We start from the raw sequence: 15,522 nt of genomic DNA, 5'->3' as shown, positions 1-15,522 counted from the left end.
TATGCGTTTTCACAAGATGGGAAATGTTAATTTGGTGGTAAATTGAAAAGAGATATATATATATATATATATATATATATGAGTAGTATTAACACAACGATCAAACTGAATATGCACATGCAGATGTTTTTAGTATATATTTGAAGTATGTACAGTGTAATAAAATGTGGTATATATAGTTGTATACCTTGTTCTAAAAATCGGCCGCCTAGGCGCTGATCGGAGGAGCACCGCGGCGATTTTGTCCAAATCGGTGAGAAAAATCGGAGATCCGATTTTTTGACCGCCTGGACCGCCTAGGCGGCCGCCTAGCCTGCCTAGACGGCGCCTAGCCCAATTTTTTTTTTTACTTTTTTTTTTCATCTAAAATTCAAAACGTCCTACTTATGTTCGTAATTTGTATAAAAATCATAAATTTGAAATTAAAATCTTGTTTTCATGTGTTTAATACAATTTTAAAAACAATATTATATAAATTTCTTAATTATAATGGATTAATATGTTTTTAAAATATTAAATAGCCCTAAAACTAATCCCCGATTAATCCCCGTGTAATCCCCGATTTTCTTGCTAGGCGCTAGGCGCACCCTCACCGCCCGACTAGCGCCTAGCGATTTTTTGAACACGGGTTGTATATAATATATAGATCAGTGATAAAGGAATGGGATACACACAAATGAACCATACAGATTTAACTTAGAAAAAAAGAAATTGAAAATAAGAGAGAGGGTGATTGACCATTGGGAGGAAGAGAGGGGCATTGGCAAAAAAGTGGTAAATAAAAGAAGAATTAGGAAGCAAACGACAATTAAAAAAAAAATAAATAAAAGAGAGAGATGAAACAGAGTTTTGTGCCCCACGCGAGCCGCCTCGCCTCCCCCTACCCTGAACTTTTTTCTCCTTTTCGCTTAATTAAACAGACCCCAATTAATCCCTTAGCTTCTTTCTTAGGGATCATATATATGGAATCTTCACTTACTAACTACTCCCTCCGTTTCATAATATAAGACGTTTTAGATAAAGTATTTTGTTTCATAATATAAATCGTTTTCGGGTTTCAATGCAAATTATATATTATTTTAATATTTTATGATTATTTATATTATGCAGTCTCTTTTATGATTGTCTAAATTTAAAAAAAATAGATCTTTTTAATCTGTGTGTTTTTACCTAAAACGACTTATATTTTGAAACAGAGGGAGTACAAGATTTATATGTATGTAGTTGTATATACATATATGTATATATATATATATATATATGGTTTTAAGTTAAAGTAGTATATATAAACAATACAAGAGATTGGAATTTAGAAGACTTTGCCTTTGCACTCCTAGTCCTAATCCTTTTTTTTTTTTTTTTTCCTTTTTTCCGTTATTTGGAGGAACAAATAATAGAATTGGTGTTCCTTTTTAAAGATGTTCCACGCATTCTTTTTGTGTGTTTACCTTTTTAAAAAGATTAATGTAGTGTTATTTTTAACTTAAAGAAAGAAGGGTAAAATGGTAACTATGAGAATGAGCAGCTTTAAGAAAAGAAGAGAAGCAATATTAATCAGAATAATTCTCTATCTCATTGCACAATAAAAAAAAAAGAAAAGAAAAAAAGAAAAGACTCTCAATCTCTCTAGAGCTACAATAAAAAAGGGGAAGAAGAAGAGGCCGTTAAGTTAAAGGAGTAACCGACAAGACGGCTTTACTTTTTCAGGCTTTGCTCCTTTGATTGCCTCATCTCGCTGACGTTATCCCCCAGTTGACCGTCTACGCAATTTGTCCTTCATATATCCACCTCTCTCCCTCTCTCCTTTTATGAGGTTGACTAGTTTGAACATAGCGGATACGTTCGCCGAATATTTATAACTGGTTGATCAGCGAATATAATAGTGATTAAACTAAAATTTATCAAAATATATATAATTATAAAAAGGTATAAAAATATCAATAACTATATTTATAAAATAGTATAAAACTTTTAAACAATGATTACAAGCCAAAATAATTACTAAATAATTATTCAAATATTAAAAATAAATATGTTTTGAAAACAAAAATAATTATTAATATTGGAAAATTACAATTAAATAATAATAATTATTTAGAATTAACATGAATATTTGATAACATATACTTTAATTTACTAATTTTTTTTAGTTATTTTCTTTTTTTAAAACCAACTGTAACCGTACACAACCGCAAACACTTGCGGGAATGAGATTTTGAAAGCCATCGATTTTAAATAGCCCGAAACGATATGGAACAATTTATGTGATTGATACCAACTGCTAACAACTGCTAGGTGGGTACTACCGAGAGAACCAATCAAACCCTATTATGTCATAGTTTTTCAAGGACGAGATTTTGTGAATATATAAATACGTGTTCTTTTTGTTGAGATGATAATAATTAACAAACAATTCTTTTTGATAAAATATTAAAGAGAAATTGTTAAAAGTGCCTATTTTTCAATACCCTTTTTAAAAAATGGCCTCTTTGAGAGTCTATTTTTAAGTTTGCCCTCTTTTAGTTTTGAATGATCATTTTACCCTTATTTAAAATAAAATTAGGTCCACAAAATACAAAATATTTTTTGGCTGGAAAAGTGATCCTGCAATTTTCCCGCCAAAACACTTGTAAAAACCTTTAAAATACCTTGTAAAATTTTTCCGTAAAAATTTTTCCCGCCAAAAATTTTTTTTTGCGGGAAAAGTGATTCCGCAATTTTTTTGGCGGAAAAATTTACAAGGTATTTTAAAGGTTTTTACAGAGTATTTACAAGTGTTTTGTAAGGTTTTACAATGTATTTTAAAAGGTTTTACAAGATACTGATAAGGTATTTATAACTTGTCAAACCTTTTAAAAAACTTGTAAAACCTTATAACTTGTAAAACTTTATAAAATAGCTTGTAAAATCTTATAAAATCTTATAAATACCTTATAAATACGTTGTAAAACCTTTTAAAATACATTGTAAAACCTTATAAATACCCTGTATAAAACCTTGTAAATTTTTCTCGCCAAAAATTTAATGCCAAAAAAATTGCGGAATCACTTTTCCCGCAAAAATTTTTTTTGGCGGGAAAAATTTTGGCGGGAAAATTTTACAAGGTATTTTAAAGGTTTACAAGTTTTTACAAAATCAAATTTGTAATTTTGATGTGTGCACATTCTCATGTTTTCCTTATATATTTGTGATATTTTTTATTAAAAGAAGAGTAATTTAGTTATTTTGTACATAAAAAAAAGTATTTTAAAAAATAGACAGTCAAATAGGACATTTTTGAAAAGGATATTGAAAAAGAGGTATTTTTGTGAGTCTCCCAATATTAAATATGTATATCACCATTTAGATGTAGCCCAAGAGTGATACTTAGTTCCTTCCATTCAATTATATATTGGTATAACTATAAAGTATAAGAACGTATGTAAAAAAATAAAAATAATTAGAACGTATAGAGATGTCTAGCGGGTTTGGTCAAATAATTTGTAATATTCAACCGAGACAACAAAGACATTTTTTTTATCGATTTTTTTTCTTTGGTCCTGGGATTTAGATTTTGTAACCTTAACTGATGTTGTAACAGTCCTAGATCATATATTCAAAAGGAAAACTTATTGATTTTCCAGTACATCTCCCATCAGATTACATTATATTACACAAGAAGAATGGGAGTTTTGTGTCCTAATACCAGTCTGACCAGAATCATAACATCAAACTAGTACTTTCAGACCTTGCAGGTTGCACCTACAGGTTTCGCGAAGAGGCAGCAATGTAGCCAGTCGGGCGTTCTGAGACTGCTTCACAAGTGCCTGTCTCAAAGAAGGCCGAGTGGAGAGCCTTCACACAATGCTCCGCCTCATCATCATTCACTATCAGTGAGATGTTTACCTGATATCATCAAATAGTCAGACGAGTGTCTATTCAAGGGGTAAACCTTGTTGTACAAAATCATATATATATATATAGCCAAGGAAGTTGAAAGAGGTTTGACCTTAGATGCACCTTGGGAGATCATCTGGACATTAATCCCATTGGTTCGAAGAACTCGGAAGCCCTGTTTGTTGGTCATTGGTAAGTCACTAAGTAGTATGACTATCTATATATTGAATCATACAAACCAAAGCAGAGAGTTAAACTAATTAACCTTCTCTAATATGAATGATGATCTCTGAACATTTCCGATGAGAGAGATAATTGATCTGTGTCGAAGCAGATTTACAATAGCAATCTTCTCAAGTTCCTCAACCACTTGATCAAGCTCCTATCACATGGCCAAGAATTATAGAAAACAAGATGAGTCTTGATTTGATTTTCTGTGCTCCAAGAACAAGTGGTAGCCTGAAAGTTCTCTCAAAGAAAACAACACAGATATAAAGTCACAAGCTTACATGCTGAATTAATTCTCTGCTACAGAACTTTGAAGGATCCAGTGTCAAGGAAATGCTAACTTCGCTGGTTGCAACAACATCCACAGATATGCCCAACTTTTCAAATGTGGAAAACACCTGGAGAGAGAGAGTGTGTGAGCTCGGAGGGCGGGAAAGTGAATATGTTGTCATCAATTCGAGTTAAGTTGGTTACCTTGGCAAGGAAACCATATTGGCCGAGCATACGGGTGCTGGTGATGTCTAACATGGTAACATTACGTTTCAGAACGATGCTGGTCAATACAGCCTAGTAGAAGATAACGAGGAAGAAGAGGGCATGGTGATGTTGTGATATTAAAAAAGGGTAATTAATACTGATGCAATTTGACTTCACCTACCTTGCTCATGTCTCTTGATCTGGTGATGACAGTTCCTGGAGCAGTGGGATTGTAAGAGTTCTTAACCCTTACAGGAATGTTACCTTCTTGTGCTGGGCGCATGGAAAGTGGATGCAACACCTGCAATGGAAGAGGTAAATCCTTTGGTCTTTTGGTACAACAAGTGTTTTTTTATGAGGTTGTTTACCTGGGCACCAATGTAAGCAAGTTCAGCAGCCTCATCAAATGTCAAGTGTGGAACAGGTTGAGCTCCGCAGTAAATGTTTGGATCACAAGTCAAAACTCCATCCACATCTTTCCAAACCTGCACCACATTACAGTAGAGTATACTGTATGTTTAAATAAATCCCCCGTATCTTCATTGATAGAAAATAACCCCCGATATTGGTACCTGGATCTCCCGCAAACCTAAAGCCTTCCCGATCGTTGTTGCAGTCAAATCGCTACCTCCTCTACCAAGCGTAGTTACAGCACAAGATCTCCATCCCTGCACAAAGTGAAGCTTTTTGTTTTCGAAATTCTAAAATTGTCACAGCAGGGCATGCAAGAGACTCATGCATAATCGTTATTTATATACCTTTCCAAGGAAGCCTGTGACAATGGGGACTGCATTTTCCTTGCTCCAGTCACCAAGTAACTTTTTTGAGACCGCCGGGTATGTTGCCTCAAGAATATCAGCATTAGTGAAGTCATCTGTGGTGATTATCCCAATCTCAAATGCATCATACTGCCAAAGCAAAAACTCATCATCAAGTCATGAAACAATCAATAAGGTGATCAAGGTAACATATATATACCTGTCGTGCTTTGTGCCCAATTTTGTTCAAGTAGGCAGCAAATAGCCTTGTGGACATGCATTCTCCAAATGAAACCAAGTAATCTCTTGAGCGTAAAGTTAATTCTTTCATCATTGCGATGCCTTTCAGAAGCTGTTCCAGTCCTTCTAAGTGTTCTGCAATAACTGCTGTTTCCACTCCAAGCTCATGAGCAGTCCTGGACATAGTAAAATTTGATTTTCAACCATGAGAATAAAGTAAATTTGTGTTGATATATATACATATGATAGATACAATAAATGTCTCTGTTTATTTTTTTCAACTAACCTTATATGGAGTTCCTTTATATAGCTCCACTCTTCAATAGTGTCGACGTTGGTGACACCGCAGCAAACAGCCTTCTCTCCAGCCTAATGAAAACCACAGCCTCAGAGTTTTATAACAGAAGAAAGAAACAAGGTAAAAGGTGCAAATTAAAGGAGTTCACTTTTTTCTTACCATCAAAAGCTTATTGGTGGTCTTTGCCATTGCTGATAGCACAACAACAGGCTTCTCGTCTGGGTAGCTGAGTATGAGTTTGGCAACTTGTTTCATCCTTTCTGCTGATGCCACTGATGACCCACCAAATTTCATTACACATGTCAATTTTTTCTCAGTTCTGTTTAACTTGAAAGTCTCTGAGCCTTTTCTTTCTAGCAGCTCCACTCTTCCGGCTTCACAAGTAACTCTCAGAACGATGTTCTTACAAGCATGATCTACGTTTCTAGAGAATACACGAGCAGAGGACACGAGTGCTGAGAAATTCAGCCCCTTTGAGCCAAACTCAATCGCTTTTGAGTTTAAGGCAAGTTCTGGTGTTTGAACTCCGTAGAACTGCATTGAAGCCGCCATTACTCAATAAGCTCTGAAGAAGACGATTGTGAAGCTTGCTAGAACTCAGAGACTGGCTGTTGTGATTTCGGCAAATAATATATAGAGTATGCTTGTTTAGTGCGCAAACCTGCAATGATCCGTAGAGTCCACGGAAACAAAAAAAAAAAAAACAGAGTCAAGGCCAAATGTATGAATAGAAAAATAAATGGATCTTGCAGAGAGGAGATTGAGAAGTGGCTTAATTATATACCAGTTGACAGGGGATCCCGATTGCTTGAGACAAAGCCGGCCAAGCTCCAAAGCTCTGTAGCAAGAGGAGTATCGTAAGAGGCAAGGCGCCAAAATGGACAGTCAAGATCCCAAGCTAAAAGGATCAGACGGCTCCGGAGTGAATTCAGTCTCGGATGTTAATTGTTTTTAGCCAAAGGAAAGATTCGAACGATCATTCGACTTCACTGTTATTTTCCAAACTATGAATCTGCTGAATAATAATTCGAACGCTTGGTTTAGCACATACTATATACTAGTCGTTTTAACCAAAGTTTTTTTTTTTTGGAAAACGTGTCAACTACAAATTAAAGTAGTGAACCCTTAGGAGGTTGAGGGGGTGTTAGCAAATGGTAAATCGAAAAAACGTGGCCACCTACTCATAGATACTAAGTATAATTTGTTTGATTTAGCAATAATATGCAACCTGCATAATACGTGGCATCAGGTGTATGGTCAACAATTTTCACATTTAGTGGATGCTTATGCAATTAACTTCACAAGAGGAATGAATAAGCACGAAATGTTGAAGCAGCAGCTGTCTTAATGCTTCTGCCCATATTGGCCATTAACCAATGACCATTGTATAAGCATTTCATTGTTGTGAGATCCGACCACATTTAAGTCTTCTTCTTAAAAAAAAAAAAAGTCTTCTTCTTAATCTTGCCACATAAATGGGTCATAGAAAAAGCCCATGGGCCTTAATGGAGAATATCCCTTGTTTCCCAATTCCGAGGGTTTTCACTTTTCACTGTGAGTCCTCCCTCTCCTAGTTTCGGGACCGGCTATGGAGTCTCCTAAGCATTCCTTGATTCCCAGCTTCCTCTACTCCTCCTCCGTCAGGTCTCTTCTTCTCGACCAGATGCTCAATAACTCCAACCCCAAATCTCCTTCGCCGCCGACGATGCTCTCTCAGAAGAATTTCCTTATCGCGTCTCCCACCGAGCCCGGAAAGGGTATCGAGATGTACTCCCCGGCCTTCTACGCCGCCTGTACCTTCGGTGGGATCCTCAGCTGTGGTCTCACTCACATGACCGTTACTCCTCTCGATCTTGTCAAGTGCAATATGCAGGTACTATTTATTCCTCCTCACATTCATTCCCAACTACTTACTTGTTGTTCCTTGATCTGATTTTTCCATCTAGAGCCAATAACTCTGTTGGTTTTTCATCTTGTCTTGTAACTGCATCTTACTCGACATGTATTAATCATAGGCGTTAGTTTTGTCACTCATGCACATTCTATCGATCACCTTGCTCAAACCCAAAGTCATAACATTCACATTTTCAGATTGATCCTGCAAAGTACAAGAGCATTTCGTCCACTCGTCTTACTTTCTCACTCGTCTTAAGACTAGCCATTGTGCCTGATTTCTTCTTCTTTCAGTTTGTACAAGGGAATTGGTCCACTCTGGGGACGCCAGATTCCTTGTAAGTTGTGGCCTCAGCTTTGCAACTTTCGCATAGTATGAATTGGCCTCATAAAATGCTTTAGTGGCTCTTTTAGTTGCAAAATGTGATAAGAAAATCTACCTTTGTAACAGACACAATGATGAAGTTTGCTTCTTTTGAGACCATTGTGGAGATGATCTACAAGTATGCAATTCCGAGGCCAAAGGACCAGTGCAGCAAGGGTCTACAACTAGGGGTGAGTTTCGCAGGAGGTTACGTTGCTGGCGTGTTCTGTGCTATAGTCTCTCATCCTGCTGATAATTTAGTGTCCTTCCTCAACAACGCCAGAGGAGCAACTGTTGGAGATGTAAGTCCCTCTGTTTTTTTCTGTAATAAAATGCAACTTTTGATATTACCACCTAGTGTTTAGTGTTCTAACCATGATCCTGTCAACAGGCGGTGAAGAAGATAGGGCTGTTGGGTCTATTCACAAGAGGGCTCCCTCTACGAATTGTGATGATAGGAACATTGACGGGAGCACAGTGGGGTATCTACGATGCTTTCAAAGTCTTTGTTGGCCTGTAAGTCCCTTCTTTTGCAGCTATTCTGTTTCAGAGGTTCTCCTTCTCAACCGCTAATGGAAACTCTCTTTTCTTTCAGTCCAACCACTGGTGGTGTTGCTCCAGCGGCTGCCATCAGTCCTTCTGAAGCAAAGGCTTAAACAATGACGAAGAACAAAGGGTCTCTTACGTTAGCAATTTTTCTTAGAAAAAAAAAGAAAAAAGATAACCAGGACAATGATGAAAAGATTTTGAGTCACTCAGCCTGATTCCAACTTGATCACTGCACATTTCTTGAAAGTTGATTAGTTTCATCTTTTACTTTTTCTTCCATGTTCCATCTTCAGCTCGAAAGGCTTGCTTTTGACCATTTCTCTACACGATGAAACTGGCCGAGCTTATATATCTTCAAATCAGTCAAGCAGGCCGGAATATAGATTCATTTGAAAGATGAATTGGGGGTTATAGAGTTAAGTCACATTAGCCAGTACATGGTGTCCCTAGTATACAAAATACAATTGTAAAATGGGTGTGAGTATGGCATTGGCAGAGAGAATTACATGTCAATAAATCTACATAAGAATCTTGACAATGAGGAAACGATACATGAGTAATGAAGAAAGCTTATGAATGTAAATAAAACCTGTAGAGCAATCTTGGTGGGGATGCGGAAAGTAACAAGAGCAGGTGCACCGTAGACAATTCCCGTCACTGCAGGCAAAGTAAGATCAGTGAAGTAAATGGAAATGCACGCATCAAGTCTTTCCCATGATCTTGAAGTGTTTCCACTAACAACTTGAAATGTGTCTTTCATCCAGCTACTGTCTGTTAGAGTCAAATCATAGGCCGTCCTGAGATTCAACAGCAAAATCAGATCAAATAACTCGAGAGCAATTCTGGCTTTTACAAAGAAAACCCAGAAACGAAAAATTGTTACCCTATATAAAAAGATCAAATTACAGAATCGGGTTCCTTCAATGCATATCGATTAGAATCGGAATTATACAAAATGTAAAGGAGAAAGAGAAAAAAACTGACGAGTCAAAACGTGTTCGGCGCCAGATTTCTTGTGGACAAATGGAGTCACTCATGGGCCAAACTGAAAGCCCGTCAAAATAATTTATTCTTGGGCCTCTTGTCTCTTGGTATGTATGTGGTTTAGCTATATACGATAACAACTGCTTGCTGTGTGAGAACTGAGAAGGGGGCTTCAAACGTCACACATTTGCCTCGTTGAAAATGAAAACAGCAAGACCACTGGAGAGACAGAGACCGTTAAGTCATGAGATCTTCGTTTCGGCTGGAAAAGGGAAAAGAAAAGAAAGCAAAATGTTCGTTTAAATTCTCCTCCATGGACGCACCACCTCAGCAACTACTAGCTTCTTCTTTCCCATGGCGGCCACCGGATTTCACATGCTCTCTGCCGTCGGATTATGCAACGGAGAGAAGCACAAGCAACTTCTTGGTGTAACCCTACCACCGGCACGCCGATTCTCCGCTTCTGTCACCGCTTTTAGCTCGAGGCTTGTGGACTACGAGCAGCCATTCGTTAAGGGCTTCTGGGAATACCTCGAGGCGGCTAAGGATTTCATCAGACCGGAAGACAACAGCCCGTCTCGCTGGTTCTCTCCCCTCGAAAAAAGCAAGGATCCATGTGACGGCGCCCCGCTGCTTCTGTTCCTACCTGGTTAGTCCCGATTAATTGAGTTAGCTCGGAATCAACGGAAATGTGCAATTGCTTGCTCAAATTCAGATATATGACCTGGCGTAGCGTAGGTATCGACGGAAATGGACTCGGGCTAATAAGGCAGCACCAGAAACTTGGACAGTGAGTGCCCCACGTTTCTGTTTTTCTTTCTAATACCGGTGGTTGATTCTGCTGATCTATTTGTTTGCTTTTTCTAGGATGTTTGATATCTGGTGCTTGCACATACCAGCGAGCAATCGCACTTCATTCACAGGTATTTCCTCCTCTATTGCCCTGTTTTAGATTATTGTTTTAAATTGTGTTGGCCTGATTCTTTATCTATAACATTGGATGCTTTAGATCTAGTCGCCATGGTTGAAAGAACTGTCAAATCTGAAAATCAACGATCACCCAGGAAACCCATATATCTTGTTGGAGAATCTCTCGGCGCCTGCATAGCACTCGCTGTTGCAGCCTGTAACCCTGAAATTGATCTGCTCTTGATTCTTTCAAACCCAGGTGACGTTCATCCTGTCTTGTTTTGTAGGACTTTATCATTTGTAGGTGTTAAACTTTGATCAATCAATCTCAGCCTAGTGGCTGCTTAGTTCATCATATCTTTATCACAATTTCATGTCCTTATACATTGAATAGAAGTCTCACCACGTCGTCTAGATTGATCTAAAGAGTATTCTTGCATTTGCAGCTACATCATATGGGAATTCTTTGCTGCAACATCTTGCTCCCCTGGTTAAAGCCTTGCCAGACCAATTTGATCTTGCATTTCCTTCCGTGTTAAGCTTGATTCCAGGTTAGATTTGATTTATCTATTCACAGATTTTGGAACTCCCGTTAGTTTAAAACAACGCCACACAATGGTAAAAGCATCTTTGGAAACTCCGATCAAGTTCAAGTGTATACTTTTATGCATTAACCTGTGAGTCTTGGTGATATAAGACATGGTTTTTAATTTCATAGCTGCATAAAAGCTCTATTGGAATTTTAAGGTGGCCCTTTAAAAAGGATGGTTGCTCACTGGGTCAGGGGACTTCCGGAGATGGAAACAGCTGCCAACATATATCAAGATTTGGTGATAACATCGACATTAACTTCTGTAGGTGACAAACTCATTTATGGGGTAGGTCGTTATTTTTCCAGTGCTGTCAAATATGGTTAAGAATCTGACTATGCAGATCCTAGCTGATACATTTCGGAGAGAAACACTTCTGTGGAAGCTCAAGTTGCTTGATGCCGCTGCTATTTTTGCCAATGCACATCTACATCTAGTACAAGCGCAGACTCTAATTCTGTCCAGGTTAGTGGTATCTTCTATCACAGCACTGGTTTGAAAATTCCAAGGGAGTATAGCAAGTAGGTTAAGCTAACTTGTTTATCAATTACAGTGGAAATGACCAAATACTACCTAGTAAATTTGAAGGCAAACGACTTCGGAAAAAACTGCCTAAATGTGAAGTCCGCTCATTCAAAGACAACGGGCATTGCCTTTTTCTGGTATATCTATCTTGGTTCTCTCCACTCTGCGTCTTTTATTTGAATACAACTGCCAAACACGAAATTTCATCTCATTCAAAGATGTATTCTGAGATGCTTCATACTACATCTCTTTTTGCTTTCGGGTATGACAGGAGGACGGTATTGATCTGGTCAGTATCATAAAAGCCACTTCTTTTTACCGGCGTGGGTCTCACCAGGATTACGTCTCCGACTACATCCCACCAACCATCTCTGAATTTAACAAAAGTTATGGGGTCAACAGGTTACTACACATACAAATTATGTTCTAAAAGGGCTTGTATCATTACTAAAGTAGAAAAGAAACAGTTTGATTGATCTTGATATATTTTTTTTGTGACGAAATAGGCTTCTTGAGGTGATCATGGGACCTGTATTTCTGTCGACTACAGAAGATGGGAAAGTGGTGCGGGGTCTTGGGGGAATACCATCGGAAGGACCTGTACTGTTGGTGGGCAATCACATGCTACTGGCGAGTGACAAGATATCACTCCCAGGTCAATTTGTTCACGAGAGGAACATCAATTTGCGGCCTCTTGTGCATCCCATGATGTTTACGAGACTGAGAGATGGATTGTTACCTGATGTGTCTGTTTACGACATGCTCAGGATGATGGGGTCGGTCCCCATCTCGGGCACGCACCTCCATAATCTCTTGTCTGCTAAATCCCATATTCTGTTGTTCCCAGGAGGCATCCGCGAAGCTCTACACCGTAAGGTGAGTAGTTATATACTCGTTGGTTTTCCGGAGTGGGGTATCATATATGGCAGCAGATACATTGGACATGTGAATATTGGTTGTTATATATATATCAGGATGCAACCCTTGTGTTGTATTGCTGCTATCATTGTTACCTGTGGTAGTGAGTACAAGTTATCACGATTTACTCATTAACAGGGAGAAGAATACAAGTTGATGTGGCCAGAGAAAGCAGAGTTTGTGAGAGCAGCAGCCAAATTTGGAGCCAAAATAGTGCCCTTTTGTGGGGTTGGCGAAGATGATTTTTTAAGAGTGAGCACACTTTGCATCCATGTCGTGTGCAATACATAGTCCGTGTAACTGTGTCTAACGAATGCAGGTGGTTGTAGACTACAATGACCAGATAAAGGTTCCGTTGGTGAAAGAGGTGCTAAAAAGAGTGACAGCGGAAGGCCCGGAGGTTAGGTAATGTGAATGGAATTTAGTAGAGAATATTAATTGTAGAACTGGATGATGGTGGGTGACAATTTTGACATGGTTGGTGTTCTAAAGGGGAAGCCTGGAAGGAGAAGAGGGGAACCAAGACTTCCACATGCCAGGAGTGATACCAAAGTGGCCAGGGAGATACTATTATTACTTTGGGAAGGAGATAAAGACGGGAGCAGAAGAGTTGAGAGACAGAGACAAGGCAAAGGAGGTGTACGCAGAGGTGAAGAAAGAGGTCGAGAGATGCATAAAGTTTGTGAAGCAGAGAAGGGAGAAGGATCCCTACAGACCCCTCTTGCCCCGTCTCCACTATCACCTGCAGCATGGCCTCCTCTCGCAAGTCCCCACTTTCCCTTTTTGAATACCTTTACACAATTTTCATAGCCCGTATGCAAACAGTGATATCCCATAACATTTGGGCTTTTCATCTCATGAATCACCCACGTTGTCAAATTTCCCCTAAACAAACACTATCACAATTTTGGGAAACTAGAGATCCTAACTAAACGAGATAAGAGTTGGTTTTAGTGTTGTATCAACTCAGGAATGAGCTTGAGAAGAAAAGAGAGCTCTCTCTCTGAGAAGTTAGGCTTTGGCTTAGTATCATCAGCATCTCTGTTGGATGGCTTCATCATCTCTCTCACGGCCTCTGTTATCTCCTCCACATGATCAACTATGACTCCCTCTATTCCCATCAAATGCTGCATGTAAACCGCCTCCGCGACATTGTTGAGCTTTCCGTAGGTCATCAGAGAGAGCTTGGATTCTTTTATCTTGTTGACAGCAGCGGGGTTGCGGAATACTCCCTTCACCTCCGAGACAATCCCTTGAAGGCCTCCTTCTAAACATAGTTTGATTGCTTCCTCAAGCGAATTCCTTCTGGTGTCGTAGTACATCTCAGTTCCTCCGTTTGTCAAGAAGAATACCTGTAATTGAATTTGGATCATAATTTGGATTAAAGTGGAAAGAGCGTAGCTTCTGGGGTTCCATCAACTTACGGGGTAGGTGGTCTGCAACTTCCTGACAAGAAGGGCGGCATCAGGATGGAAGCTGGAGAAGATGATGGGTCTGTCCTTTCCGATATCAGACACCACCTGCAAGATTGGGAGGAGAAGACGGGAGAGGTGATCGGAGGAATAGAAGAGGTTGTCGTCAAGCTTGAGCTCAATGTTGAAACCGAGGTTTGGCTTCTCTACTTTCTCAAAAGCCTCTTGGAGAGTACAGAGAGGGTCGTCGCTTTCCACGCTCCACTTGAGGATCTGCCCTTCCTTTGACTTTCTCAGCAAAGGCTTTCCTGTCTTGCCTGTATCCCTCTGTGGCCCGTAGGACAAGAACTCCGACAAGCAAAGATCCGTGACCCTCTTCTCGTACACCACTCCCTGTTCCTCGGAGTAGATGAAGTCGTCGTGGAAAATGACTGGGAAGCCATCTCTGGTGACCTGCGCGATCAAAGATCAGATCAGATCTTTTCTTATTATATTTCATTAAAAGAAGTTTTTTTTTTTTTTATTATTTGGAAAAATACGAAAAATACGAAAAATTTATGTCAACTAATTAAACCCCCACGTGGTATTGCCGGCGGTCACGTGGCGGAATCCAAATTTAAAAAAAAAAAAACAGAAGCCGATCGAAATTCGAATGCGGCGAACCGAGACCGACGAGAGGATTGAAAGAAATAAGTTTACCTGAACATCGAATTCGATAAAGTCGAGAGAGGATTTTGAAGCGGCGTTGAAGGAGAGGATGGAGTTTTCCTTGAGAGCAGAAAACCTTAGATCCGGCGACTGCGACATGTTCATGCCGTGCCCTCTATGTCCAATCACCACAAACTTGTTATTCGCTTTGCGAGAGGAGCAGAGGAGCGACGGGTTCTCAGGGAAGTGGTCGAGGCTTGGCACTTCCGAGACATGAATGGCTTTAAGAGACATATTTCTAATGTAAGAAGAAAAAAAAAAAGGGCTCTTCTTCTTGGGCAGGATGTGGTCAGAGATGGGATTTGGGGGCTTTGCTTAAAAAGAAGAAGAAGAAGAAGAAGATGGGATCTTGGAATATTCTTTGGATCGCCACGTCATCATTCCTAATAACAGTCAAAATCAAAATTATCCCTTTTGGATATTCCTCCTCTCTTTCCTGGTTGGCTCCCTCCCTCTTGGGCTCCTGGTGGGCCTTTTCTCTCTCTAAATGGAAATCGAATAAATTTAGCCATCAATGTTGATTGATTCACACCTCATCTCTAATCTTTGCTATTAATTTTTTGGATTACATATGCTTCCATTTCCCGAATATTCCAAAGCATATTATCTTCCTAAGCATATTATCTTCTCGTATTCGAAAGGCACATCCTCTCTAAAGCTACCTTGCCGCACAGATAATCTTCCCATTACCTCTCTCGATAAACTATACAGCTCCTCCTTATCTCATCAAACACTCTCTAAATATTTTCTTTCTAGATCTTGGATCTCTATGTTAATTATATATTCGACACAG

At 39.1% G+C, this 15,522-nt stretch overlaps 4 protein-coding genes across 5 annotated transcripts; 2 read left to right on the top strand and 2 right to left on the bottom strand.

The window, feature by feature from the left end:
* Window positions 1-3,566: 3,566 nt before the first annotated feature.
* On the bottom strand, window positions 3,567-6,908 carry LOC9320316 (aspartokinase 3, chloroplastic). The gene is made up of 13 exons (XM_002882105.2): window positions 6,662-6,908; window positions 6,037-6,538; window positions 5,866-5,948; window positions 5,560-5,755; window positions 5,340-5,489; window positions 5,154-5,249; window positions 4,950-5,066; window positions 4,763-4,882; window positions 4,579-4,671; window positions 4,386-4,502; window positions 4,142-4,258; window positions 3,989-4,051; window positions 3,567-3,885 (listed from the first exon to the last, which is right to left on the bottom strand). The coding sequence occupies exons 2-13, from the start codon at window positions 6,427-6,429 to the stop codon at window positions 3,742-3,744; spliced, it is 1,689 nt and encodes a 562-aa protein (XP_002882151.1). The 5' UTR covers window positions 6,430-6,538; window positions 6,662-6,908; the 3' UTR covers window positions 3,567-3,741.
* A 475-nt stretch (window positions 6,909-7,383) lies between these two features.
* Window positions 7,384-8,950, top strand: LOC9320315 (mitochondrial phosphate carrier protein 3, mitochondrial). Its single transcript, XM_021030729.1, has 5 exons — window positions 7,384-7,750; window positions 8,065-8,108; window positions 8,222-8,436; window positions 8,526-8,650; window positions 8,730-8,950. Exons 3-5 carry the CDS (start codon window positions 8,227-8,229, stop codon window positions 8,788-8,790), a joined length of 396 nt encoding a protein of 131 aa, XP_020886388.1. The 5' UTR covers window positions 7,384-7,750; window positions 8,065-8,108; window positions 8,222-8,226; the 3' UTR covers window positions 8,791-8,950.
* Window positions 8,951-9,916: 966 nt separating this feature from the next.
* Window positions 9,917-13,560, top strand: LOC9320314 (acyltransferase-like protein At3g26840, chloroplastic). Of its 2 annotated transcripts, none has more exons than XM_021030723.1 (13): window positions 9,917-10,316; window positions 10,406-10,457; window positions 10,535-10,590; window positions 10,677-10,835; window positions 11,023-11,127; window positions 11,324-11,430; window positions 11,510-11,631; window positions 11,720-11,828; window positions 11,963-12,093; window positions 12,198-12,567; window positions 12,748-12,861; window positions 12,929-13,014; window positions 13,102-13,560. In XM_021030723.1, exons 1-13 carry the CDS (start codon window positions 10,022-10,024, stop codon window positions 13,394-13,396), a joined length of 2,001 nt encoding a protein of 666 aa, XP_020886382.1. In that variant the 5' UTR covers window positions 9,917-10,021; the 3' UTR covers window positions 13,397-13,560. The 2 variants fall into 2 exon arrangements, 1 of the variants encoding a protein (XP_020886382.1); XR_002333189.1 differs by having other exon boundaries at window positions 9,956-10,316; window positions 12,939-13,014; window positions 13,102-13,192.
* On the bottom strand, window positions 13,424-15,319 carry LOC110229803 (glycerophosphodiester phosphodiesterase GDPD1, chloroplastic). The gene is made up of 3 exons (XM_021030726.1): window positions 14,721-15,319; window positions 14,034-14,474; window positions 13,424-13,961 (listed from the first exon to the last, which is right to left on the bottom strand). The coding sequence occupies exons 1-3, from the start codon at window positions 14,961-14,963 to the stop codon at window positions 13,560-13,562; spliced, it is 1,086 nt and encodes a 361-aa protein (XP_020886385.1). The 5' UTR covers window positions 14,964-15,319; the 3' UTR covers window positions 13,424-13,559.
* Between the last annotated feature and the right edge of the window lie 203 nt (window positions 15,320-15,522).

Source organism: Arabidopsis lyrata, assembly GCF_000004255.2.
Source record: "Arabidopsis lyrata subsp. lyrata unplaced genomic scaffold ARALYscaffold_3, whole genome shotgun sequence".
NCBI lineage: Eukaryota > Viridiplantae > Streptophyta > Magnoliopsida > Brassicales > Brassicaceae > Arabidopsis > Arabidopsis lyrata.
The sequence above is the reverse complement of the archived record's forward strand: the minus strand, read 5'-3'. Positions and strand labels throughout refer to the sequence as shown.

What these genes read in the sequence shown, in the direction of transcription:
- LOC110229803 (XM_021030726.1), bottom strand. Translation starts at nt 14,963, where the DNA reads ATGTCTCTTAAAGCCATTCATGTCTCGGAAGTGCCAAGCCTCGACCAC. An exon ending in TTATCGAATTCGATGTTCAG is followed by an intron (nt 14,475 to 14,720) that starts GTAAACTTATTT and finishes TTGATCGCGCAG; the next exon opens with GTCACCAGAGATGGCTTCCC. An exon ending in AGTTGCAGACCACCTACCCC is followed by an intron (nt 13,962 to 14,033) that starts GTAAGTTGATGG and finishes ATTCAATTACAG; the next exon opens with GTATTCTTCTTGACAAACGG.
- LOC9320315 (XM_021030729.1), top strand. Translation starts at nt 8,227, where the DNA reads ATGATGAAGTTTGCTTCTTTTGAGACCATTGTGGAGATGATCTACAAG. An exon ending in GAGGAGCAACTGTTGGAGAT is followed by an intron (nt 8,437 to 8,525) that starts GTAAGTCCCTCT and finishes TCCTGTCAACAG; the next exon opens with GCGGTGAAGAAGATAGGGCT. An exon ending in TTCAAAGTCTTTGTTGGCCT is followed by an intron (nt 8,651 to 8,729) that starts GTAAGTCCCTTC and finishes CTTTTCTTTCAG; the next exon opens with TCCAACCACTGGTGGTGTTG.
- LOC9320316 (XM_002882105.2), bottom strand. Translation starts at nt 6,429, where the DNA reads ATGGCGGCTTCAATGCAGTTCTACGGAGTTCAAACACCAGAACTTGCC. An exon ending in TTGGGCACAAAGCACGACAG is followed by an intron (nt 5,490 to 5,559) that starts GTATATATATGT and finishes TTGCTTTGGCAG; the next exon opens with TATGATGCATTTGAGATTGG. An exon ending in GATCAAGAGACATGAGCAAG is followed by an intron (nt 4,672 to 4,762) that starts GTAGGTGAAGTC and finishes ATCTTCTACTAG; the next exon opens with GCTGTATTGACCAGCATCGT.
- LOC9320314 (XM_021030723.1), top strand. Translation starts at nt 10,022, where the DNA reads ATGGCGGCCACCGGATTTCACATGCTCTCTGCCGTCGGATTATGCAAC. An exon ending in GCTGCTTCTGTTCCTACCTG is followed by an intron (nt 10,317 to 10,405) that starts GTTAGTCCCGAT and finishes GGCGTAGCGTAG; the next exon opens with GTATCGACGGAAATGGACTC. An exon ending in CAGACTCTAATTCTGTCCAG is followed by an intron (nt 11,632 to 11,719) that starts GTTAGTGGTATC and finishes TATCAATTACAG; the next exon opens with TGGAAATGACCAAATACTAC.